At 50.6% G+C, this 24,775-nt stretch overlaps 3 protein-coding genes across 4 annotated transcripts; 1 reads left to right on the top strand and 2 right to left on the bottom strand.

Moving 5' to 3' along the window:
• Positions 1–292: 292 nt before the first annotated feature.
• Positions 293–13,399, top strand: ANKRD13A (ankyrin repeat domain 13A). 2 transcript variants are annotated; one of them, XM_068654189.1, is made up of 16 exons: positions 452–579; positions 1,579–1,632; positions 2,335–2,467; positions 2,601–2,725; positions 3,193–3,238; positions 3,914–4,057; positions 4,456–4,651; positions 5,664–5,730; positions 7,093–7,174; positions 7,905–7,963; positions 8,508–8,644; positions 9,053–9,210; positions 9,693–9,803; positions 10,093–10,244; positions 10,522–10,586; positions 11,417–13,399. In XM_068654189.1, the coding sequence occupies exons 4-16, from the start codon at positions 2,636–2,638 to the stop codon at positions 11,613–11,615; spliced, it is 1,506 nt and encodes a 501-aa protein (XP_068510290.1). In that variant the 5' UTR covers positions 452–579; positions 1,579–1,632; positions 2,335–2,467; positions 2,601–2,635; the 3' UTR covers positions 11,616–13,399. The 2 variants fall into 2 exon arrangements, with proteins under 2 accessions (XP_068510289.1, XP_068510290.1); XM_068654188.1 differs by lacking the exon at positions 1,579–1,632 and having other exon boundaries at positions 293–579.
• Positions 13,400–14,092: 693 nt separating this feature from the next.
• Positions 14,093–15,720, bottom strand: C17H12orf76 (chromosome 17 C12orf76 homolog). Its single transcript, XM_068654195.1, has 2 exons — positions 15,506–15,720; positions 14,093–15,386 (listed from the first exon to the last, which is right to left on the bottom strand). The coding sequence occupies exons 1-2, from the start codon at positions 15,606–15,608 to the stop codon at positions 15,301–15,303; spliced, it is 189 nt and encodes a 62-aa protein (XP_068510296.1). The 5' UTR covers positions 15,609–15,720; the 3' UTR covers positions 14,093–15,300.
• Positions 15,721–16,558: 838 nt separating this feature from the next.
• LOC137841383 (sodium-dependent serotonin transporter-like) lies at positions 16,559–22,604 on the bottom strand. Its single transcript, XM_068654232.1, has 13 exons — positions 22,275–22,604; positions 20,644–20,778; positions 20,337–20,556; positions 19,985–20,123; positions 19,694–19,828; positions 19,095–19,198; positions 18,796–18,923; positions 18,452–18,564; positions 18,226–18,357; positions 18,005–18,104; positions 17,708–17,808; positions 16,826–16,993; positions 16,559–16,639 (listed from the first exon to the last, which is right to left on the bottom strand). The coding sequence occupies exons 1-13, from the start codon at positions 22,468–22,470 to the stop codon at positions 16,559–16,561; spliced, it is 1,752 nt and encodes a 583-aa protein (XP_068510333.1). The 5' UTR covers positions 22,471–22,604.
• Between the last annotated feature and the right edge of the window lie 2,171 nt (positions 22,605–24,775).

Here is a 24,775-nt window from a genome sequence, read left to right as displayed (position 1 = left end):
ACGCGGAGAAGGCCGGCGGGACGACTGGTAGAAGAGGGAGCCTGCAGGAAGCCTTGCCCTCACTCAACATGGCGGCCGCAGGCATTGCCCGGGCTCAAGATGGCGGGCGGAGGCGTCAGTGCCCGCGGTTGCCCTCACCCACAATGGCGCCGCAGGGCGGGCTCTCCCCCGCTCCCCATCCTACACCAGGCCGGGCGGGCGAAACCAACTCCTCCCTAAAACGGGGGGGGGGAACCCGGTGCGCGCCGACATCCTCCTTCCTCCTACTGCCAGCCCGCCCCTTTCACCGCAACTCGACGGGGCGGAGGCTCCCTTTTATCACCGACTTCCTCCTTCCGTGAGCGCTGAGAGGAGCCGCGGGGCGACCCCCCCCCCCCTTTCTGCCCTGTGGTTCATCCCCGCCGCTTCCCCGGAGGGCGGGGGCGGGGCTGCCGTGAGGGGACCGGGACTGAGGGGACCGGGGCGGGGGGGGGGCGCGGGGGCGGCGCCGCCATGAGCTCCCCCGGCGGGGCCTTCCCCCTGCACGCCCTCGTCTGGGACAACGACCACCGGCGGCTGGACCAGGAGCTGCACGGCCAGGTACGGGGGGGGGACCGGGAGCCGCTACCGGGAACCGGGAGGGGGCCGGGAGCTGTGGGGAGAGGCTGCGCGGAGGCCCCGGGCCTGCCCGTGGGCCCGGGGTCCCCGGTAGCGGCCCCGTGAGGCGTGAAAACGCCTCAGAGCTCGGGCAGAGGCAGGGCCCGCGGCCGCCGTCCTGCTCCTCGCCGTGTGCGGTTCACTAACGCTTGCCCGCAGCATGCTGCCCTGCCGGGGGTTTTGGGGGAAAATCTTTGGAATGCGGCTGGTTTCTGTCCAATTCCTGTAAGCTGAATCCCTATCGAAGTCTGCAACTTTCTAGTTCTCAGTAATTGGTGTAACGTGAGGCCTTACGAGGTCTGTAACCTTCTAATTCCTCCTCCTTGAAGTCCTTCACCTTGCTGGCTCGTTGCTTCATTTTCTATTTCGATAAAGTTTTGAGCTGAAGCCACCCCTCAGCAATAAGCACCCTTCTGCAGCTCCTTCCCCTGAGGCGCCCACCTCTGTGCAGTGCCAGCACCCGAAACGCCTCCAGGAAGCCAACAGCATATTAAGGCGGCTGTGGCTGTCTCTGACTTCCCTCATCTGCTCTTAAATGGCTTTATTTGAGTATTCCAAAGATGTGTTTCCCCCCTGCTTCCTTGGGATAAGCTTCTTGCTGGCGGAGGGTGCGTGAGGGGATCGGAAGACACTTGCCAGCTGCACTTGGTATGGCAAAGGATGGGTGAAATACCTGGTTACCGGTTAACAACAGCAAAAAATAAAACACCGAGAGGGCCTTTGGGGAGTCCTCCGCCTGTCAGTGCAGTAGGCATTTACCTGCAGGAAGGGGGGAAGCAAATTGGTTGGTATTGGAGCACTGAAGTGAAAGCAGAGCCCTTTAAAACGAAGCTTTCCCAGCTGCCTGTGGTCTTTCAAACTGAGTGCTGTCAGATAACCGCGGTAACTTGCATAATAACTTTCCTTCCTTGTTCTGCTATTGACTTTCCCCTTTTCCTTTAGTTGTAGATGCTCTTCTGTTTCAAATCTCTAAGCTAATAGTGAAAAATAAGTAAGGTATGAGTATGTTGTGCTTGCATGTTTTGGATATTTATGCCTGTGTATCTTTTTACTTTTGTTTTTTAGTAACTCGTGCAGAATGCACTCGGGCTTCATTGTGCTGTGTGTGTCAAATGGGCGCTTTGTAACTTAACATTTGCTTCTCTGCTTTCAAAAAGTGCTATACAAAATTGGTGTTGTATGGCCCGTTTTCTTGTTTGTTTGTTTGCTTTATTTTGGTTTTCTTCCTGTTCTGTATGACGTGAAATCCTCCACTCAAGCTGTTGCCTGTCACTGGTGCAGTGCACGCGGGGTGGAACACCCGTCTTCCAGGAAGAGACTGCTTCTGAAGGGAGGCAGAAGGGGAAGTCATTGCAGGAAAAGAAATGAGAAGCATCAGTGAGAGCTCAGTCCTGTTCTGCAGGTCCTGTTTCCTACCATGTCAGTGTACAGGGCCTGTTCTGCTTCTCTTTTTCTTTCGGGGGGAAGTTAGATTGCAGCGTGCTGAGGGCAGAAGGGCCATAAGGCAGCGTTTGAAAACCGTGCTGTGTAGGCAACTCAAACTGATACCTAGGGAGCATTGACTCCTAGAGCCATGTATTACTAGATCACTAGGCCCAGACTCGATAATTACTGGCAGACTTTGTTTATGTGACCTCCTCGTTGTGCTGCGTTTGATGGAACAGCGTCAGCATTGCTTATCTCTTGGCTACTCAACAGGATGTTGATCAGCGTGATCCACGAGGTCGGACCTTGTTGCACCTTGCCGTTTCCCTGGGTTACATAGAATCTGCCAAAGTTCTTCTTCAACACAAGGCAGATGTAACTAAAGAGAACGCCCAGGGATGGACAGGTAAAGATAACCTTAAAAACAGAAACTGTGTGTTAATGCTTTTCAGTGCAGATGTTGTGTTTTGGCTGCTTCTACGCTGTGTGTTTTGCTCAGAAAGCAACCTAAAACTAGCTTGTGTCTGGATTTCCTTCAGTTTTACATGAAGCTGTCAGCACAGGAGATCCGGAGATGGTACAGATGATTCTGCAGCACCGAGACTATCAGCAGACCTCTAGGACGCTTGGAGGAGTTCCTGAATTACTCCAAAAGATTAATGAGGTAGCTATTTAGTTTAAGCCTCTTCCTCCAGACTGGAAGTCTGACTCAAGTTGTTCATTTAAGTACACTTAAATCAGGAACAGAGATCAGAGCCTCGTTGATCTGAAGGTGGGCAATTGTCTCCTTCCTTTCAGTGTGCATATTGTATAGACCCGTGAGAGGTGGAGACTTTTTCTTGACTCTGATTTTGAAATCCATAGTCACAAAGTCCAGCGTTTGAGGATGGCTGTCGAAGGTGTTACTGCTTCTACAGTAAAACAAAGCAAAATAGCTTGTTATAAATCAGTAGTAAGCTATTATGTTTTATGCCTCTTATTTTCAATTTAATTGTTCTAATGTTCATTTTTGTCTGAAGTTCTGCTCTTTTTTAGTTTTCCTTTATCTAAAATATTCATGGGAAGTGCTATGCTGAGGGTTAGATTAAAACTATTTTGCGAAATATTCATCAGATGTTTTTTTTCTTCCAGACTCCTGACTTTTATGTGGAAATGAAATGGGAGTTTACTAGCTGGGGTAAGAGTCCTGGTCATTGTTCTCTCTTCTAAGCAGTAGACAAAAGAACCTGCTCATGTATAAATGGCAAAAGATAAGCAGAGATGTATATTTACTGGAATCTTCATTTCCTGCTCCCCAGAATACTTATCTTCAGTTCTCAAAATGACCTCTTGTATTTCTGTTGCACAATTGTTCTTTGTTTCTTTCTCTTTTTTAATGGAGGCTTTAACCATTGTCGGAATTGCTGAAGACTTTTATTGGGATTTTGTTTGTGTATCTTTGGCTATCGATGACTAAGACAGATACGTGTCTGATATACAGATGCACAGACTACTTGGAAGTGCTTTGTTTTGTTTTGTTTTTTTAAGAAATGAATGCTAGAGCTGACTTCATTTTCCAGCTGTCTATCAGGCTGCTAGGAGACCGGTTTTAACCCATTTCACATCTGTTAGTCTGACCCGATGCTTCATTCCTTTTCATGTTAGTCTTTAAATTGGAATCGATGGGCTTTGTCCCCAAGCTGGTAGTGACCCTGTCTAGCTTTGAGAACAGTCTTGCTTGTTTCCTGTGGGATGATGCTTGCAGTACTGAGCAATTCGTATATCAGGGATATGGTTTCTGCTTCAGTTCAGGCTTCTTGTGTGATCTGTCTTGAATATTTTATATTTACGTGTTCCTTGTTTTCTCTTGTAGTTCCACTGGTTTCTAGGGTTTGTCCAAGCGATGTCTGTCGCATCTGGAAAAGTGGTGCCAAGTTGCGAGTTGATATCACGTTGCTGGGATTTGAAAATATGAGCTGGGAGAGGGGAAGGCGTAGTTTAATTTTCAAGGGCGAAGGTAAATGTTTTAGTGTGTCTGCTCTGTTGATCACCAAATACTGTGTGAACCACAATTAGAAACCCCAGTTTTGCTTAAAAAGACCCGTTGAGGCTGAGCACTGAATTTTAAGAAAGATTTGTATTTATGTTCCATTCGTGTCTTGAAGATAGTGTTTTTGTGCTTTAATGTAATGGTTTGGGTTTTTTTTTTTTTTGAGTAAATTTGAGGTCAAAATTTGGTAATAGGGCTAAAAGTTTACTTCAATTTCTTATTAGCTTTTCATCTGCCCCCAAATAAAATCAGTGAATTAGCAATTGTTGTGATTTGCTGTACAGTATGTGCTCAGTTTTTTCAATGTGTATTGCTGTTGGGAAGGTGGTTTTTTTCTTTTAAAATGAGATGTAACGTTCCAACAGATACCGGAGGTTGGGCAGAACTAATTGAGATAAATCATGATGATAAGTTCGTTACAACTGAGCGCTTTGAGATTTCCCAACACATGAAGCGTTTGACTCTGGGATCTATGACCCCAAAAAGGAAAGATGTGGAAAGGCGCCTTACCTCTCCAATTATTAATACGTGCCTTGATACTAAAAATATTGCTTTTGAAAGGTAAGATACAAAGTTGCTCTTAAATAAACACTGCAAGTTTATTGATGGTCACACCTACAATAATGTTTTAAAGACAAAAAATCTCAAACTCATAAAGTATTTTATGGCTAGATCTGAAATTACTTTAAACTTCACGTACCATTAAGTAAAAAAAAAAAAAAACTATGCTTTGTCAGCTGCTGTTGCTTGGCAAAATGTGCCAGTACTGAAGCTAATGGGCAAGAACTTGCAGCCAAATGAGTCAAATCCCACGTTACTAGTTTAAATTAAAATCTGCCTAGTGTGGCTTTCCATAGTACCTTCTACCACATTTATCTTCTTTGTTCCCTACACATGCTTACCCAGGTATCTGTCAGCTTGCTTCAAACCACCCTTTTTCTGCAGCTCCTCTTGGAGTGTTCTGAGATGCAGTAAAACAACCCCGTGATCACACTGTCAACAAGTGTTGTCAAAGTGAGATGTGTAAATGCAGCCCCTTTCTCCTGAATACTTGGTACTCTGTCAGAGCTTCCTAGAATCAGTCCTCGTGATGTTCAGTGAGCCTTAGTAACTGCAGCATCTACACATCCAGAAACAAAGATTTCCTAGACAGAAATATTCCTAGTACTCTGTTCCCCAAATTGTCGTTTTAAAATTAAACTGTGTGCATTAAAAGCTGCTGTGCCCAGGCTGCCAGGCAAAATGATTCACTTCTTAGGTTGTCTTCCTCCTCTGTGGCTCAGGTATCCACATCTGAATTTAAAATCCGTGACTAAGCCTCAGAGTTTTGGCCATGCACTAAGAACAGAAGCGGTGTGACTTGCTCAGCTCTGTCGTGGGGTGTGGGGACAGATTGTCCTGTGCTTATGTCTGGGGTTAATAATCAAATGACTTAATCGTTTATCATAGATCTATGGTTCTATGATTATGGCTTATCACATTTTGTTTGTTCAAGGCACTTCTAGTAAAAATGGGCCGGGGATTGTATAGAAATGCAACTGTGTAGACACCTGTGGTATTCACTTTTTGGCAGAACCACCACTGGATTCTGGGTATGGAGGACAGAAAAAGCAGAAGGCGTAAATGGTTACGAAGCAAAGGTAAAGCCTGTTACACACAACTAAGAAATCTTATGCCCATCTGAAATATGATTGTTCTGCCTTTATTTCCTGAGTATTTCAGGTCCTCAGTTTCCCATCAAGAGCTTAATTGTGTTGCCAGCAGAACTGGCCAGGAGCAAGGAACTTTAAGGGTGCCCAGTTTGTGGGAATGGTGGTGCCTGTGTGCAGGTACATCAGCAGGGGCTTTGGGGGAGAGGGAGGATCGAAGCATTTCGGCAGCAGAGGGGCAAAAGATTCACCGTAACTGTTGGAACTCCTTGTGTGTTGTCATTCTTTGTCTGTTTAACAGACAAGGAACCCACTGGCAAAGTACCATGAGCGCTCTGTAGTAACAGTGTTGAAGGAAGTAACAGCTTCTTGGTGCCATGAGTTGCATCATGAATTCAAGTAGTAAGACTGATGGTAAACTAAAGACCCTGACTGTGTTTCTGAGCAATACAGTCACTTTGGTCCCTGTGACAGGTTCCCTCCCCAGATATGCCTTTGTGAGATAATTTTGAAGATGGCTTTACAGCCTTGCAGTTTCAGGAATTTAGGTATCACAAAATTTAACTTCCTCAAGTCTGTGTTTACTCCAGACTTTGGAATTTGTGCAATTAAAAATGAATTTTTTAAATAGAGAAATAAATGCAGAAGTTTTGTACACTTATGCAAGGACTTTTCTCACAAGGCGGTGTGACTATTTGGTGGGATGTTGGGGTTCACCAGCACTCCTGCAGGATTAAACCATGGCTGAATTTTATTTGGAAGGTCTCGTGAGTGTTCTCTGTTTAGAAACACCATTATCTGGCTTTCCTTCTTTGTTCTATCAAGATCTTCATCGAGGTGGGGATCCTTTTCAGCAAGATTGGAAGTACCCATCTAGTTTTGAATTTGGATGGGTTAGTTATCTACAAAAGTCTCCTTAAAATGTGTCAGCCTGCTTTCCAAGAATACGGTTGAAAGGCTGAATTCTGCTCCCATTGAAGCCAATGACCAAGCTCCTTGGCTTTTCTCTCAGCATAGGATGCTTGCAAGATTAATGCTGTCTGGAGATGCTAAGCTGTATTTTTTGTGGGGTTTCATAGTTTATCAGCTTGCCCAGCAGGTGGCTGCATAGCTTCAGCATTAGCACTGGTCTACCAAGCAAATAGTATGTGGGATTTCCATCATGCCAAAGGGGTCAGAAAAATCAAAGTGTGGCACTCCCTGTTGGTCACCAGTGTGTTAGAGATCTTTGTAAGGAGCAGATTCACATCACTTTATTCTGTCTTCCTTTAGGTTTGTGCTCGTGGTGTTTCTAGAAAGAACTTTGGTTTTTAACCTGTGGTGATTTTTGTCTTCATACTTTTGTTTTTAAAGGTATACATTGCAAACAACGTGAATGTGGTCACAAAAATCAGAACAGAACATCTAACAGAAGAGGAAAAGAAAAGATATAAAGGTAGTTTTTCTGTAATATAACTGGAATTAAGCACAACATCTTGGTTCTCTGATAATCTCTGTGTGACTGCAGAAGACGTGGGCAGATAAGAAGTGAAATACTTTTCTTGCTGACCTTGCCCTGCTTTAGTTTCACATGCTGTTTGTCTGAGGTAGCTTGCTATTTGACTCCCAGCCTACAAATGACCAAATATTTATCCTAGTTGTATGTAGAAGAGCCCTTCAAAACTATTGAAAGTTTATTGAAAGCTTTAAAAAGCTGCACTTTTCCATGCAATCTTGTGCTCTGAAACTTGTTGATGCCTTTACTTCATTTTGGCCCTGATTACAAGGTTCACGTGAGCTTTGTTTTCTTGGTCTCTTTCTTCATTTCTGGTCCTATGATTCTTTCTGGAACTTCAACTGGAGGAAGGATGGGTAGCTGGTAACCTCGTATGGCAGCACTGCCCTTCCTTGGCCTATCTTGGGGGCTAGGAGGGGATGTACTGTGAACAGTAAAGCTATTTGTTCAAGATAAAAACCACTGAAGATTCTTGCTTCTGTTCTGTCTTACTCTGTCAGCTTTAGGTCCTGGGTTTGCCTGGTAAAGCTTACAGGGAACTTGGGCTATCTCCTGACTGTCTTTGGCTTATCTCACTTTGGGTTAGAAGCCTTGCTTGTTAGCCTGGTGTGTACTTAAAGTTTACTGCTATTTAGTAACAATAGAAAACTCTTCCTTCTGTTTTCTGAAGCTGACAGGAACCCTCTGGAATCATTTCTGGGTACAGTGGAGCATGAGTATGGTGCTCAGGTGAGTCTTTGACCTCATAACAGGTCACTATAGTGCTGAGATCTGTACCAATAAGAGTTGTATGCATGGTGAATCCCTCTTCCTGTTTCCTTAGTTCAGCAGCAGTTTTGATAGTGAGGTTTGAATGTTCCCTGAGGAGTCTTTTGTTTGTTTGTCAAATGTTCCTGTATGAGTAGCTGGTACTTCCTTCTGAACACTCCCATGAAAACAATGTAGAATCTGTTAGCAGAGTAAGGGCTGGGCTTTGATGGGGTATTTAAAATACCCCATCGAAGTTTAGTCTTTAGTGAAGGATTTGGAGCCAAGAAATGGTGCAGTTTGTGTGTGCTTTGATTTCTAGCTTTAAAGCATTTGTGTAGGTTTTTCCTGTCTTTAAGATGACTTGAGATTTTTAACCTCAGTAGAAAACAGCTTAAGAGTGTGTGCTTGTATTTCTGGCTAATGTCCCTGGAGACTTCACAAGAGGTAACTTACAAGTTTCCTGTACCAGCCGTTGCCTATTAATTCTGTACTACTTCAGTCTGTTTTCTGTCTTTCCTTCCAGAGTACAGTCAAGACAACAGAGTATGCCGCAAGTAACAACCCTACTGCTATTACTCTGGAGGAGTACCTGGACCCAAACTTTGATTTGAAAGGTAGAGATATAGGAAGACCGAAAGAAGTCACCATTCGAACGCAGAAGTGAGAAGTAAAATTTTAACTTTTCTCCATTTCCTTTTTCCCAGTCACCTGATCTCTGGAAACTGTATTTTACAAATTTCCAGTACAGTTTTATCTCCCTTGCAAAATTAATCAAAAGAGAGATCTTGGAGCATTCAGCCAGGGTCTAATTCTTCTTCCATTAAGCAGAAGAAAGCATTCAGGCTAGCTCTGTAACTTTAAAAAAAAAAAAAATCCATCCCTTACATATGCTGTGTGTCAGTAGGCTCCTATGCCTTGCCTTTAGCTTGACCAGGAGTGTGGTTTGGTTTCTCCAAGCAGTAACTGTCCTTACTCTTCGTATGAAGGAGGTGAAAATGCTGTGTACTTTGCTTCTGCAGTTTCCAGAACTGTAAACTCAGGATGCTTTTATACAACTTACTCTTTCAGGTTTAAAGCAACCCTGTGGATGAGTGAAGAGTTTCCCTTGTCCCTTATGGAACAAGTCACTCCGATCATTGATCTGATGGCCAGAACTAGTGCTCATTTTGCCAGGCTTAAGGATTTCATCACTCTGGAATTTCCACCAGGGTTCCCTGTCAAAATTGGTAACGTGTAGCAATTCTTGTTCTAGCATCTTTATTTCCATTCTTTTTATGGGTTTTGCAATGTATATTTACAAAAAACAGTTTTAGTTTCTTACTAGTCACCTTGCCCATATCTAGAACCAAAAGCCCAGATATATGGTATCTTGTATGTCTGGGATCAATTAATCCAAATTATAGCCAGTACAGAAGTATAATTTTAAAGATGGTATCATTTCAGTACAAATGAGCTGTTGCTCACCCTTTCCTCTTGGCTTGAACATCTTTGACTTGGTATTTTTAAAATACTCTGAGATACAAAGGCAGAGTGAGAATGACTAAGGACAACTTCTTGGTGAAGTGAGTTACACTTTACTTTGTCATCATGTCATGCTGCTTGTGGAATATATTCCATAAATCTATAAGGGTTTGATGTGGCTGCAGGTGTGAAAGTGACTGTCAGAATTCTCTTTTTGATAGAAGTCTTCTACTTTTTTTTTTTATAGAAATTCCCCTGTTTCATGTGCTGAATGCCCGAATTACTTTTGAAAACGTCAATGGCTGCAGGACAGCTGAGAAAACATCACAGATGGCTGGAGGTGCACAGTGTGATTCAGGTAAGGAATGGAAATGTGCAGTGATCACATCTTCTTACATTTCTGTCAGTGGAGTGCACAGCAGAGATGGTTTAACTGCAGAGAATCAAACACAGGTGTCAAATGTCTTACCATTGTGCTTGTTTGACACTTAAGTCTTTCAAATCCTCTGTATATATGTAGCCAAGGGGTTTATCCAATTTTTTTCAGAGCTAAATTAAGCATTTATAAACATCTATCAGAATTTTTTGATTAGCAACTTGCAAAAACATACTGTGCTGTGTTTCTGAACTATATTTGGCTTCTGTAGGTGCTAATTTTGAGGTTGACCAGTCGGTGTTTGAGATCCCCAAATCTTACCATGTCCAAGATGATGGCAGGAACATACACGTGCAGGATGAAGATAACGAGATCATGCAGTTTGCTATTCAGCAGAGTTTGTTGGAATCCAGTGGAAATAAAGTAAGTATGCTGTAATCTGCTCCGTGCAGATTTGACAGGTTTCACAATGCAGCAATAGCTGTATCTCTGAACTAAACCTATGTGTGGAAAGTGTTGTGTAGGATGGATTTTTCCAAGAACCTTAGAGGAGGAAAAAATACGGAAGAAATAAGAATTTCTTATTTATAAAAATTTCTTCTTCAAAGAAGAAATAAGAGTGATTTAAAGCTTTCCTTTTCAGTGATTTGCACTACAAATCTGTTAACTCCTGTGGCATTGTCCCTCTTTCCATTTCTAGGAAGTGGGGATGCATTCCAATGGAGCAGTTGCATATTCACAGGACTTCAATATACAGTATCAGAGGTAACTATTTGTCTTTTTCATGTCAAAAACGCTGTGGTGGAGCAAAAATACTTCTAACAGTAGTATGAAGCAATTCTGCACTTCCTTTTTTTTTTCCCCTTTGACACAGGTAACAGATATTTAGAATTCAAGGTCTCTTTTCCTGTGCTGCTTCTAATTTTTACTTTTTCAAGAAGTGAGAACTCCAGACTGGGTTTCCCTAGTTTATATTCTGTGTCCCTTTTAGCTCAGTTAACAGAACTGGCCTGCACACACAACTGATTCTTCACCCACCCAGTAAACACATCCCTTCTGCTCTGCTCTTAAAACTGGAAAACTGGAATTGGTCCCTCTGGCTCAAGTGTTTGTATATTAAATACTGCCTCTTCAAGGTGGCTCTTATTTTCAAAATCATTTTAAAATCATTATGTAATCCTTAAAAACGTGGTAACCTATATTTAGACCCTCAAGAGTGCTACAGTATCTGTGGGGTCTTCCTACAGTTAAGTGTGAAGAAATCTTTGTGCAGGTGAAGAACTGCGTCCTCCTGGCTCTTTTGTATATGGAAATCGTTACCTTTAAACTGTGAGGGAATACTTCTAGAAGCCTGTTGAAAACTGTTAGTATGTATGAAAGATTCTGAGGAAGCTTCAAAGAACAGGTTTTACATTGGGAACTCTGTGTCTGTTAGAACAACTCCTATCCTGAGAGCTGCTTTCTGCCCTTTCAGAGAGCAATTTGGGTTTGCAGTTTGAATACAGTTGCTAGGGAGGATCATTGCAGGAGGAAACATGAAATAAGCTCTCTCTCTCTCTCTCTCTTTCTACTTGAATTTCTTTTTCTTTCCTCAGGGCACTGCAGGAGAGCTATCTAACAAGCACAGGTAATTCATGCTGCAGCACCCCCAGTGAACCAAACAGTTTTGAAAAAGACTTGCAGCTTGCCATGGAGCTGTCTGTCCGAGAGCAGGAAGAACGGGAGAAACAACGCCGTGAAGAAGAAGATGCAGAGCTTCAGCAAGTTTTACAGCTTTCTCTCGTGGAAAAGTAACTCCTTAGTGATCTCCTGAAATAAGGATGACCAAACTTGTGTAAAACTGAAGGCTTTCAGAGCTCTCAGTCTGAAGACCACTCCTTGATTGCTTAAGTGAATATTTCACCTGCCTTCTTAGTTATCATCATCAGCTACAACAACTGGTTTTTATTATTATTTTTATTTTTGAGGGAGTTTCAGAACATGGGCATCTGTATTTGGCTGCCCATCTGTGCAGCCTTAGCTGTCAAGTAAGTTTTTACCTATGCATATTTATTGAAGAGCAGGTGGAAATTTTGCTTAGCATCAGGATTTAAGATTGCTGTAAAGTTTGAAAACGTGATTTATGGGGAGTTCAAGAGGGAAACTTCATTACTTACCAAAGAAATACTCATCTGCTTAGTCATTTCTGAATAATTCAAAGCCATTGTCTCTTCCTTCCAGTCGTTATGTGGAAGAGTTATCTATATGCATTTTCACACATATACACCTACAGTAGTTTTTCATGCTGACGGTATACCATGCTGACAGATATTTTCTGTTAGTTTTGTTTTTGTGATCTTTTTCTTCTCTAGTTACTGAGATTTTTATCATGTGCTCCTGCTTAAGAGGAATAATTTTATACTTGAACAGCTAATCCAAGCTCAAGATTAAACCAGTGCTTTCTGAAATAGGACAAAACAAGTAGCCAGTAAAACTTTAGATCCTAAAATGGGACCATCTGCCTAGTAAAGTAGCAGTTTCTGCAGTGATTCAAAACCAGCTAGTTCCCATAGTCAGAGGGCAGCAAGAAAATAAGTGATAGATCCAGGTGCTTCTTGAGATCACTCGGTGTGTGTGCATGTGCATGTGTGCGTGCCTGTATATGGGTGCTAACTTCAAATAGGAGAAACTTCAGGTGAAATTTTAATGTATACTTATTGGAAGATGAATTTTAATTTTGTCATCTGAAAGGGAAATGTGTATTGCTTTTTAAAATCCAAATGCTTATCCTTCATGTGAATACATATATTTTTTTATCTGAATCTTTTTATTGATTTTAGAACAAGCCAATATGACTATGCTCATTGAAATGGTATTGTAACAGTTCCAAAACACATTTTAACCAGCTTTCCTCAGGTCTTTAGACATAGGGTATATTTGTAGGTATTTTATCTGCACTTCTGTCAGTGTTTACAGTACTTACACTGTGACTCTCGAGTGCACTCCACAAGTACACAATGTATGTACGTCCACAGGAAAGCCTTATAGTAGTTAAATGTGAGCAATACTCCTCAGTTCTGGCTGGCAGAAGGGTGAAGAACCTATGGTACATATGGTCTGATCTTGCTACCTAATCCTGCACTTACTCCTTGAGCAAAACAGGGCAGTTCTGTGTCACCAACGATTAACTAGTTTAAAATCACTCTCAAATAGACTTGATCTTAACCAGTGAGATGGTTGGTAACTTGGAACTCTATTTTAAACCAATAATCCATTGTTTTATGTAGCGGGCAACTAAAATTGTACACTAGAACTGGTATATCTGCACCGTATTTGTTTAATGATACAGCTTGCAACCATAAATAGCTTACGTGGTGTCTGCAGGAATGCTGAATGTGACTGTCCTGCACGGGGGCAGTGGTCTGTGTTGGAACCGCATCTTTCTTTACGAAGAGGATTACTGTGACTTTCTCAATTGCAAAAAAGGGAAAAAGCCTTGCAGTAAGCTCTTGACAAAGTCATGAGGTAGAAGGTGAAATTATGTTTTGTTTTGTTGTTTTTTCCTTCAGCGGAAATAAAGAGTGCTGTTGCCTTTGTAAGAGCATCTGTCTGATGTTGCTTTTTTTTCTCTGAAGCATTTCAAAGGCTACAAGGAAGAAGTAATATTTCATGCTGATTTCCTTTGTTCTGTATGTCATAAACTGAAGACCGAGCTGTTTCAGTTTTGTTACATTAATTCTTCTCTGGCTGGCATTGTATTAAAAATTAAAAAAAAAAAAAAACTGACATTTTCACCCTTTCTTCTAAAACAGAAGGTTCCTCTTTCTCAGTATAGTTACTGTTTTTCTGAAACCCTGCCTCGCATCTTACAGCACGGGTAAAAATTATCCCCTAAGCCTCTGTGCAGTATTTGTTCTGGACAAGTTCACGATGTGTTTAATTTGGCAATTCTTCTCACAGCCTTGGCTGGGTTTTGATTCAAAATACAATCTCTGTAGCTGCAGTAGACACTGCTAACAGGTAAGGTTCAGTTAACTGCACTAGGGCTGCAGGATGAGCTTTCACTTTCAATTCACTTCCTCAGTTCCTCACCACTGAGCATCCACAAGCCAGGGGCTTCACACAGCTCCGAGAATCACACTGATCACACTGCTGTTCCCTTACACTTCTTACCCCTCTGTTAACTGCAAGTTCAGCAGAGGCTGGGAAGCGAGACTGCCTCAGCCTTTCATCCAGCTACAGCAGAGTTAATAACAAGCAGAACAGCTGTGAATAAATAAAGGAGTCCTGGATTGTTTACTTAGCTTTTTATTTGTACAGAGACACACAGCAGGGAGCGAAGAATGAATGCAAACAGGAACACTGCTGCAGGGACGAGGAGCTGTAGCTACGAGCTACACCATCCTCCTCCACCCGTGAGCAGCACATGACTACGGGCAGAGCTCTACAACAACTGAAGGATTCAGGGGAAAAACAGTGATAAAGGGCTCTGCAACCAAGAAAGGAAAAGATGAGAAAGAAATATTACAGTTAGCTTGCTCCCTCACTCGTCTTTCACTTGGATTAGAAACGAGAACTGTCCTAGGCTGGCCTCATTTAGTAACAGCAGCAAAGAAAATCCCCGGTTCCAAGAGGAGCCAGTGTCCTTTGAGACTAACAGCAGAAAAACATCAGACGCAGCACAAGGTTTTAGAGAGTTGGTCAACACATTTGCTCTGGAAGTAAAGTTCTAAAACACTGAAATAAATTACTAGCCCAAAACCCCCTATGTTAAATATCAAAGTAATACTTCATAAGCAAAATCCAGTTACTACTCACAGCAGTGCAAAACAAAATAGCAGCATCTGTATGCAAGTGAGATTTCAGTGTAAACACTTGAATTTGTTGCCAGAAATGCATAGAAGGGCTCTGGGCAGCCCAAGCACGAAGCGCACCCAGCCAGCCACAGCCCAGCAGCCTCGTGCTCCGGCAGACACCGGGGGCTCCCCGACCCCCAGCCAACACCCAGGAGCGCATCTCCCACAGGGGGGTGAGGGCTGAGGAGCCGTGGGTTCACCGAGGCTGCTGCAGGGCTGCTCGAGGCCAGGACAAGCCTGGTGTGAGCGGCCAGGCCGGCCTCTGCTCGTGCCTCAGTGCCGCTGCCCCGAGGTGGGCGCGCTCCTGCCCCACGCGGCCCCCGGCGCTCGCTCGGCTTCGGTCCTCGAGGCTCCTGGAAGGCTGCACCGAGCCCCTTCCAGTGCAGCCTCCGAGCAAGGAGCCGAGTTCACCGGACAAAACAACCTGAGGCAGCGTGAGCTGATGGCCGGGCGGCGATGCCAAGCGGTGCCCTCCAGGACAGCGATGGCAGCGGGGAGCCCCGGGACGCGGGCGCAGAGCATCCATCCCTCACCAGACACCACCTGGAGACGTGAGCGCTCCACCACTGGTTCCAGAGGTTGTGCTGAATCCCGAGGTGTGAATCCCGGAGCCGGGCGGGGCCGCACACACGACGCCGGGGCCGCTACCGCCTGCGGACGGGTTTGTAGACGCAGACGGCCACGAGCACGATGGTGAGCAGCAGCGCGCTGAGGATGCTGCCCAGCAGCACTGCGAGGGAGGCCACACGTTAGGCTCCGAGCCCCCCCCCGGCCCCGCTCGCTCCCATTTACCCTTTTATCGCTTATTTTCCCCCCTCCCAGCCCTTGAATTTCGTTGTTTCTCCTTACCCAGGTTCTGCTTCTGCAGCACGGCGTAGGGCCGGCTGCGCTCCGCCGGGGTCAGGGCCGCCAGCACGGCCAGAGCCCAGCCCCGCAGCGCCGACAGCGGCATCCTGACACCCCCCCGGCCCCAAACGGCCCCAAACGGCCCCAAATGGACCCAAACGGAACGGAACGGCCCGGCACGGCCCCGCCTTTGTGCATCCGCCCTGCTCCGCCTCTTCCTGCTGGGGGGGGACCGGAGCGGGGCGGGTCAGGGCCATGCCCCCCCCCCCCCTCCCCCTTTGTCCCGTGTCCCTCAGCCCCCTTTGTCCCCAGCCCTCTTCCTCCCTTCCCTTTCCCCCGTTTTTCCCCAGCCCCGTGTGATCTGGTCCAGTGCCCCCCCATCCCGTGCGCCCCCAGCCCCGTTTGTCCCTCTCCCCCTGTGCCCCCCCCCGACCCCATATGCCCCCAGCTCTTGGCTGCAGTCCCTGGGGGTGACTTCTCCCTGCCCAGGGTGGACACGGGCCCCAGAAGCCTCCAAAGGGTGCCCGGAGCAGTGGGGGGCGAGACCTGGGGGGTGGTGGCCAGGGCAGAGCCAGGCGGCCCCACCAGTACCGCTCCAGTTAAACCACCACGTGTGGTGGGGTCCCTGGGGTGCTGCAGGGAGCCAGGGGTCCCGGTGAGGGGTCAGACCAAGGGGTCCCAGCGAGGGGTCAAACCAAGGGGTCTGCTCAGGAGCAGGTGCGTGGTCAGCCATGACCAGTGATACACCACAGAGAGCCGCACTTCACCCCCAAAATGGAGTTCGGGAAAGGAATGGGCCCCACAGACCCCAAAAGCACGCAGCCTCGCTCACAGCCAGGGCTTTCTTTTCTCTTTGGAGGGGGACAGACACAGCGGGCAGCAGCGGAGCGCCCGCCACGCCGCGCTGGATCCAGAGGCGACGCAGCCGGGGGCAGACACGGGGCCAGTTTGCTGCGAGGACGGCGCTGGTGGCTTCTCTTCTGTCTGCCTGGTGGCTTTGTGGCACGGAACCGAAGCCGAAGAGCAGCCTCTGTGCCCCCTGGTCGTGCCACCGGGTTATGGGACCGGTGACATGCGCAGCGCCTCGGCCTGGGCGTCTCGCGCTGTCTTCTCCGGCCGAACGCAGACGGCGAGGCGCTGCAGGGTGGAAAAGGGCAGAGAGAAAAGGGAACGGGTTTCCTTCCCGCAGCAGGACCTCGTGCCCTGCACAGCCCCTTTGTGCTCCTGCCAGCCCCCATGGTCCCAGGCCGGGGTTGTCCCACAAAAGGGGTGACACCTGGGGACAGCGTCCTGTCCCCAGGGCCACACTGATGTAGCTCTGACCTGCTTGAGAGAGCCGGGCGTCCAGACCAGCTTGTACACCATGTAGACGGGGATGCAGACGAAGGAGGATGCTCCCACCAGGTGCCCCACCGAGGTGCTCCACGACGGGTACTGGTAGCCGAAGAGCACCAGGGGAGGCTGCTCCAGCAGGGAGCTGACGACGATGAACTGCAACAGCCAAAAAAAGCCTATTTGGGAGCGATGCTCGGGGCTGGAGCAGGGCTGGATGTCCCACAGCACCTGAGCAGCCCTGGCAGGTCCCCAACCCCAGCACAAGCACCGGGGCTAAGCACCCTCCGTCCAACAAACCCTGCTGGGACTGCAGCCGTCAGGGGCCACACGTCCTCGTGCTGAAATGGAGCCATTTGCTGTCTGCTCCGACTGCAATAGTTTTCTCTTAATAACCTAGGTAAAGCACTCAGAGCTGTAATTAATCCCTGCAAAGCCTCTCCTCCTGCAGATCTGGCAGATCAGACCCCTCTGTGCCTCGCCGGCGGCAGCCTTTGAAGCGCAGGGGCTGGCGTTCAAAGGGGACGGATCCGGCCGGGTGCTGCAGTGCCATCAGCGAGGCTGTGCCCGGGTGGGACACTGTGGACTGGGCTGCCAGTGATCACCTTTTTCATGAGGATGAAACAGGGCCACATCCAGCACCCGTGGGAGCACCCAGCTGCTGGCTCTGAGCTTTGTCTGGGAGCACAGCAGCAGAAGAGGCTGGAAAATATACTTTTATCTCCTTTTTTTTTAGCTGAACCCACTGTGGGCAGCCTGATGTCTCACCCACGGTGCCACGGCCGGAGCAGCAGCACGAGGAGAGCTTCTCCTTTGCTGGGAGCAGCAGGGGAGGTGGCAGCTCAGCACCACGCTCAGGCCGCAGGTACTCACCGCCAGCAAGGCCGGGCTGATGGCAGCCCAGCACACCTTCCAGAACAGCCCCGGGGCGAAGCCCAGCATGGCTTTCACGTCGTGGGAGAACCTCTGGATCCCTGCCGGAGGATGGAGACATCTCTGGGTTGCAGCGAGGGGGCCCAGACCCTGGCACGGTGCTCGGCCCCATCACAGCCTCGCCAGGAGCCGCACGCCTGCCCCCAAGCCCCCTGCATCCCCTTGGGTGTGTAAGGCCGAGCACCCGTGCGGTGCCTGCGGGTTTCCAGGTGCTTTGTAGCAGAGAAAGGCTCTCACCATAAAACCAGGACACGGCTATCGTTTCCAGCAGCACCACGGCCAGGATCGAGCAGCCCGCGCCGAACTCCTCCAGCAGCTTCACCACGTAGGCGCCGCCCTGCAGCAACACCGGGGGTGGCAGCTTGTCCCAAACAGGCACGTCCCCAGGCTCGGTTACGGGGACAAACCTGGCTCAGCAAAAAGCAAACAGCCCCCAGCCTGCCCCCAGCCGTACTCACGTAGGTGAGGGTGCTCAGGGAGCCCAGGAAGCAGACTGTGATGAGGCCGAGGACGAAGAGCTCCCTGTGCTTGGCCAGGACCTGGGGGTACTCGTCCATCACGGCCGTGATCACTGCCTCCAGGCCCCCAAACTGCCCCGGGGAACACCGGGGTGAGGTGGGGGAATGGGACACAGTGAATCTGCTCCCCCTGCCACCACCGGTGTGTCGTGGAGGTGCGTCATACCGTGCTGTCCAGCCCCAGCGTTATCATCATCAGGAAGAAGATGACGGCGAAGAAGGTGGAGCCCATCATGTTGGCGATGGCTTCGGGGTAGGTGATGAAAAGCAGGCTGGGACCTAGGAGGGGAGGTGGGTTTGCTTTGCTGTTCCCCCAGCTGCTCCAGCACAGCCCTGGGTGCTGGTGGCAGTGGGGATGGACGTGGGGGGATGCCCCAAAGCACCTCGCTGCCCTCCATGCCAAGCCCCAGCACCCCCAGGTGCTCGGGGACCCCAGCCCCGGTGGGCACACGGAGCCCTGAGCACTGCAGGGCTGGGCAGGACGGGACACTGGCACTGGAGGAGGCAAACCTTTGTCTCTGGCTACGTCCTCCACCTCCACGTCCCTCATCTCGGCCATGTAGCCCAGCACGGTGAAGATGACGAAGCCCGAGAGGAAGCTGGTGAGGCAGTTCACTGCGCTGGTGACGAGCGCGTCCCTGGAAGGCAGAAAGCGGGGAGATATCCCGCAGCAGGACCCTCCTGCAACACCACCAGGCCCCTGTCCCAGCCCTGCACCCAAATTGGTGGTGAAATGGGCAGAAATGCTCCGGCAGGGCCGGGGGCTGGCGAGCCCCATGCCCGTGCCGCGTCCCGCAGCGGGTGCTCACCGGTAGCAGTTGTTGTGGAAGTGGTTGTAACTGGCCAGAGCCAGAAGGACGCCGAATCCGGGGCCCAAGGAGAAAAAAATCTGCGCAGCAGCATCCACCCAGACCTGGCAGGAGAAACGACACAAGGGCTGGAGGCCAGGTGGGGGCCCCATGATACCCACCCCACAGCGCAAGGATGGGACCATGCTGCCAAGCCTCTCTCGTGCCCGTGGCTCCTTCCCCTGCCCTGTCCCCCGGGGTGCCCAGGTCGGAGGCAGCAGATTTCCCCTGGGACCCACACAGCCACAGGATGAGGCAGCAGCACCAGCGGTTCCCCAAATCCCAAGGGGAGATGAAGCCGGGGGAGCCCCCGAGCCCCCCGTGCCCAGTCCAGGCAGCTTCAGCGCCGGCAGCACAGCCCTGATTATCTTTAATGAGGACTTTCAAGTGCTGCCTGGTAATTACCCACAGGAAGCCTATTGTCGAGCCGGGGCGAGAACACAGCACGAACAAACGGCGTTGGCAATGAGATGGGTGATTCAATCAGAGATTTACATTTCCAAGAGCACCTCACCGCAGGAGGGGGGCTGCGTTCGTGGCGTGTCCCCCCCAGCACTCACCGCCGTGCTCAGGAGCTTGCCCCAGTCGGGGCGCAGGTAGAAGAGCACCCCTCGCCAGGCACCGGGCAGGGTGGCCCCGCGGACCAGCAGGATGAGGAGGACGAGGTAGGGCAGCGTGGCCGTCACCCACACCACCTGCAGCGGAGGTGGCCGTCATGCCTCCAGCACCCACACCGCTTGAATTGAGCACTTCCCCCAAAGGCCATGCCCCGAATTTTGGCAGCCAGGTGAGCTGGATCACCGGGCAGCTACCAGGCACCGCGTGGCCCTGGCACTGAGGGGCCCTCTCACCTTGCCGGAGGTTTTCACCCCCTTCCACAGGCTGAAGTAGACGATGGTGAAGATGAGGAAGAGGCAGAGGAGCAGCTGCCAGCGGATCCCCCCCACATCGTACAGACCGCCGGACTTCTGGATCTCCAGCACCTTCCTCCTGCGGCCGGGCAGGGGCTCAGGTGCTGCTGGCCCTGCACGAGGGCGCACTGGCAGCAGGCAGCCCCACAGCCCCCTCTGCCCCACAGCAGGGGTTGTGAGCACCCCAAGAGCATCCCCATGCGATGGCCTGGGTGGGCACCCCGCTCCTGGACCCCACACAGCAGAGCTGAGTGCCTCCAGCCCAAACCCATCATCCCTGCACCGCACTTACGTATAAAACTCCTCGGCGGGGGACCTGGAGGAGTTGGTCCAGGTCACGTTGCTCCTCCCGAAGTAGTTGGTGCAGTCGGGGGTGTTCCAGGGGTTGTCACAGCTCGCCCAGGGCAGGGTGCCCGAGAAGGATGAGTAGAAGTAATAGAGAGCCCAGGCGATGATGGTGTTGTAGTAGAAGGAGACGTAGAGGCCGATGATGCAGATGGCAAAGCCGATGCCTGGGGAGAGAGGGGGACGGGATCCCGATGCCTGTGCCCCGGGCAGAGCCGGGCTGGCCCCGTGCTGTCTGCGTGACCACCTCTCACCTTTGAAGATGGGGCAGATGCGCCTCCAGATGGGGATGGCGCCCGTCCGGTGGAACTGCCCCAGGGCCAGCTCCATGTAGAAGAGGGGCACCCCTCCGAAAACAGCCATCAGCGTGTAGGGGATGAGGAAGGCGCCTGCGGGGCGAGGAGGGGAGCGGGGTGACCACCACGGCCCCGTGCCAGCCAGAGAGTGTGTGCGGGGACGTGTAAGGGGGATCCTGAATGTGTGGTTTGGACACACACCTCTCGGGGGCTCTGCAGCCCCCCCGGGGCACCCCACAGAGAGCAGCTCCTGGGTGGGAGTGGGGACGCACAGGTCGCCCCATGGTGCTGTGAGCAGCACGAGCCAGCAGGGCGCAAGGGATGGGGCACCACGAACCTCTGAGGTCTCAAAGAGTTTGGGAGAAATCCTGCTGAACATGCATTGTCACCCCCAGATACAAGTAATTAATGCTGTCATCTGCATTATTCATACCAACGCCATCCACACCAGGGCTGTGCGTGCACCCGGTGGACTTTTAGGAGCTGGAGCTGCGCTCGTCAGGAGATCCCAGCCAGGATTAGTTAATTGAGCCCCCACGGCTGCTCTCTCTGCAGCCCCCCTGTTCCTGCAGGGCACTGCCAAGGGCTCTGGGAGCTCCCCCAGTGGGCACCGGAGCCCGGACCTGGCGGTGAGCACTGCTCTGCCCTGGGCATGCTGCCTGCTCCTCACCTTCCTGCGTGCCCAGGGACGGCATCTCGCCAGCCACATCACCGACAAGTGGCTGAAGTTTGCCCCCAGCCCCAGAGGAGCAAATCCCAACTAACTGTGCTTCCAGGGGGGGTGCCTGCCATCCACGCTGTAGCCTTGAGTGTGGTGCTAATTATCTCCTTCTCGTTTTCCCAGGTGCCAGAGGATGCTACCCCGAGTGCCGACTTTGGCAACGAAATCCACTGTGCTTTGGCAAATAGCACAAAATTTTCACTCCTCGTTTATAATTTCTATGCAAGGGGAAATTATTGTCATTCCAGGCTGTTTAAAGCAGACTTAGCGTATTTCCAGGCTGTTTAGACCAATTTATTTAGTTGTCACTTACTCAATGTTGTTCCTGCATGGAACTTTTGTACCTAAACTTCCCGGGCTGTGTGCTTGCAAAACCAGGGCTCACCCCAGGGTCCAGCACGGCTCGGGCAGGGATGGCAGCAGGGTTATTGTAAAACACCAGCCAGCAGAAGGGCTGCTTGCACCAGGTCGCACGATCGGATCAGCAAGTGCATGAACCTCCCACCCCAAATTTACAGCTTCATCAGGTTGGACAGGGGCACTTTGCTCTCGCTGCCCCTGGTGCTGCAAAGTGCCCGGTGCCTGCGGTCCTGCAGCAGGGAGCTGACACCGCTGGTCCCAATGGGAATGATGTGAATGACATCGGGAAAGGGGGGAATGGAAGAGGGATTTGCAGGGAGAAAAACACAGAGCAGGAAGGAGAGAGATGCGAGGAGAAGTTGGGTCGGTCCCTGAGCTGCCCTCCCCGAAGAGGAGCAGCTGGAGCCCAACAAAGCAAAGAAACAGCGAGTTTTCAGCATCCGACAGAGGACAGACAGGTTTCTTTTCCCCCAAAACCAGATGTAAGCAGCCCTAGCAGCATCCTTACCCCCTCCGTTCTGGTAGCAGATGTAAGGGAACCGCCACACGTTGCCCAGATCGACGGCAAATCCAACGACCGAGAGGAGGAAATCCATTTTTTTGCTCCACTTGTCCCGGGGGTGCACCAGGGGCACGGGGCTGGCCCCAGGACCCCCGTCCTGCCCGGGGGGGCTGGCAGGTGCCGGGCAGGGCTGCTCCCCCATGCTGCCACCCCGGCGAGCCCTGCAGGACTCGGGCTGAGCAACTTGGGGAAGGGAAGGATTTTTTCCGTGGCTGATGACAGATCCGAGGAGGGGAGGGTCAGGCTGCCTGCGCGTCCCCACCTCCAGCTGGAAACCCACAGCACCGAGAGCGCCGGGAGAGAAACCTGTGCTTTGATCAGAGGCAGGAGGAGTGGAGGGAGCATGTCCCCCTGGGGGGCTGCAGCGTGGGTACCGAGCCCACCGCCCCCGTCCCCATCCCTTCTGCTCCCATTCTGCACCCCGGGGAGCACACTTGGCCATGTGGCAGGTTCGGTGACATGGGGAGGGTTTTGCGCACAGATGTGGCCTCAAGCCAGGTGTGGTGGCCTGGTTCTGTGCCCTTTCCTCCCAACGACTGGTGATTTTTTGTCCTTGGTGTGTTCTGTGATTATTGCAGCTCTGTGAAGGGTGACACCAGCCCACACGGGGATGCAGTTTGTGCTCACAAGGGCAGGTGCAGGGCACGAGCTCCCGTGGGCCAGGGGTGTCTCTGTTTGCTGCTAGGGTCAGTGCAGGGCGCTCAGAGCTGCCACTTCCAGCCGCCCCCATCATTTTGGGGACGTGCCGTGTCTGCGTGTGGCACCGGGGTGCAAGCGGCTGCAATCGAAGCACCTGAAAGTGAAATAACTTCTGCAGCTCAGGTAGTGTTAGGGAGGGGATGGCGAGGTACCAAAAGCTGTCGCTCTCTTCTGGTTTGCAGCTTAACAGCAAATTTAATCGCAAACGGGGCTGGTCCCTGTGCATCTACAGCCCGGCACCCTGCCCTGGCCACAGCACGGGGCCGGTGCACAGGGAGCCCTTACCTGGGGCTCTGGCACCGGCTTTTCCAGGTGCCCCTCATCTGTAATTAAAGGAAACTACAAAAGAGATCAAAACGGGACACGTGGCTCCTAGGGGCACGTAGCAGTTGCTGTGATGACGTGACGCCAGCCACAGGCCACAGGACACCTCTGGACGCTGTCAAGGCTGGAGGTGGCAGGCTGGTCCTCTGCACTGATGGGATGGAGCGGAGGTTTTGGGGAGGTTTTGGGGTGCTGAGCCTCCCCTCCAGGAGCCCACGAGCACGTGGTGCTGCAAAGCCCTGCTGGAGGCTCCTGCGTCTGAGGCTCAGCACTCAGGTGAGGGTCAGTTAATCCCCTGGGGGTTTATCCAGGATTTGTGTCACTCCTCGGCTTTGGCAAAGCTGCGAATTTTAACAGCAGTCCTTATAATGCGGGTGTGGAAATTAAATCCATCAGAAATTAAAGCCGGGACTGTGCATTACTGGCAGGGTACTGCAGGTGGCTGGCAGAGCAGCTTTTGTGCCTTCCCTGGGGATGAAGGTGAGAAATCCCCTTTGCTGTCAGAGCAGGGGGCTGGGGAAGCACGGTTTAATCCCACTGGGTTGAGGACAATCTTCGGGGCATAAGTGACAGCAGAGAGACAGCTGCTGCCATAGCAACTGAATAATTAAAAAATTAATAATTCAAAAAAAAAAAAAGGGTATTTTTTTCTGCAGCTGACCCTTCTTTTCTCCAGGTAGTTTCAACACAAGGCTGCAGCTCACCGCAGCACAAATCGGCTTCGGTTTCCCAACACGTCTGTGCCGTCGGTGCGATGCTGATGCTCGGCTCTGGCTGCCCCCATCCCTTCCAGATCCCCCCTGCTCCCGGCCCAACGAGCCATGACTGCGCCCAGCACCCCCTCCCCAGCTCCCCTGGTCCCCACCTGCCCCCGGGGACACCCCATCGCCCACCCGTGCAGCCACAACCCACCCATGCCGCTGCCTCCCCTCCGGCATTGGGGCCGGGCTGCTGCTGTCAAGTCAATGAGGAGCGAGCTTTGAGGGCTCGATTGCCTTCAGAAGCCCCAAGATGGAAAATCCACGGCTGGAGACAGGAGCAGGGCAGAGAGAGAGGTGGTTTTTTTTTTTGGGGGGGGGGTCCATGGCCCAGGCACCGCCGGGTGTCCCCGCTGTGCGACCCGCGGTGCCGCTGCGCAGACGGGCTCTCCCCAGAGCTTTCTTTACTCTGGTCACAATTTTCTGGTCCCTGGTGTCCCACACCAGATGGGGGCTTCTGCCTAAAGTGCTGTCATTTTGCCCATCGTAGCCAAACATCTCTGGCCATCATCTGACACAGAATTAGAGGCATTTCAATGCAGGAGGCTACGGAGAGCACGTGGCGGCTGGAACAACGCACAGCTGGCTCCTCTCCTGCGCTGCTGGAGCCAAACTTTGGTCCATGGAGAGCAGGGGGCAGCTGGGGGAACCCCAAAATTTGCTCTA

The sequence above is a fragment of the Anas acuta genome, chromosome 17 (genome assembly GCF_963932015.1).
Source record: "Anas acuta chromosome 17, bAnaAcu1.1, whole genome shotgun sequence".
NCBI lineage: Eukaryota > Metazoa > Chordata > Aves > Anseriformes > Anatidae > Anas > Anas acuta.
This window is presented reverse-complemented; position numbering and strand designations above follow the sequence as displayed.

Bases quoted from the DNA above. Each gene is read 5' to 3' on its own strand.
- ANKRD13A (XM_068654188.1), top strand. From the start codon at position 493: ATGAGCTCCCCCGGCGGGGCCTTCCCCCTGCACGCCCTCGTCTGGGAC. The intron at 2,468-2,600 runs GTAAAGATAACC...GATTTCCTTCAG, and splicing joins GAACGCCCAGGGATGGACAG to TTTTACATGAAGCTGTCAGC. The intron at 7,175-7,904 runs GTAGTTTTTCTG...TGTTTTCTGAAG, and splicing joins GGAAAAGAAAAGATATAAAG to CTGACAGGAACCCTCTGGAA.
- C17H12orf76 (XM_068654195.1), bottom strand. From the start codon at position 15,608: ATGCCGCTGTCGGCGCTGCGGGGCTGGGCTCTGGCCGTGCTGGCGGCC. The intron at 15,387-15,505 runs GTAAGGAGAAAC...CCTCCCTCGCAG, and splicing joins GCTGCAGAAGCAGAACCTGG to TGCTGCTGGGCAGCATCCTC.
- LOC137841383 (XM_068654232.1), bottom strand. From the start codon at position 22,470: ATGGGGGAGCAGCCCTGCCCGGCACCTGCCAGCCCCCCCGGGCAGGAC. The intron at 20,557-20,643 runs GTGAGAGGTGGT...CTCTCTCCCCAG, and splicing joins CATCTGCCCCATCTTCAAAG to GCATCGGCTTTGCCATCTGC. The intron at 18,358-18,451 runs GTATGACGCACC...TCCCCGGGGCAG, and splicing joins CGCTGGGGCTGGACAGCACG to TTTGGGGGCCTGGAGGCAGT.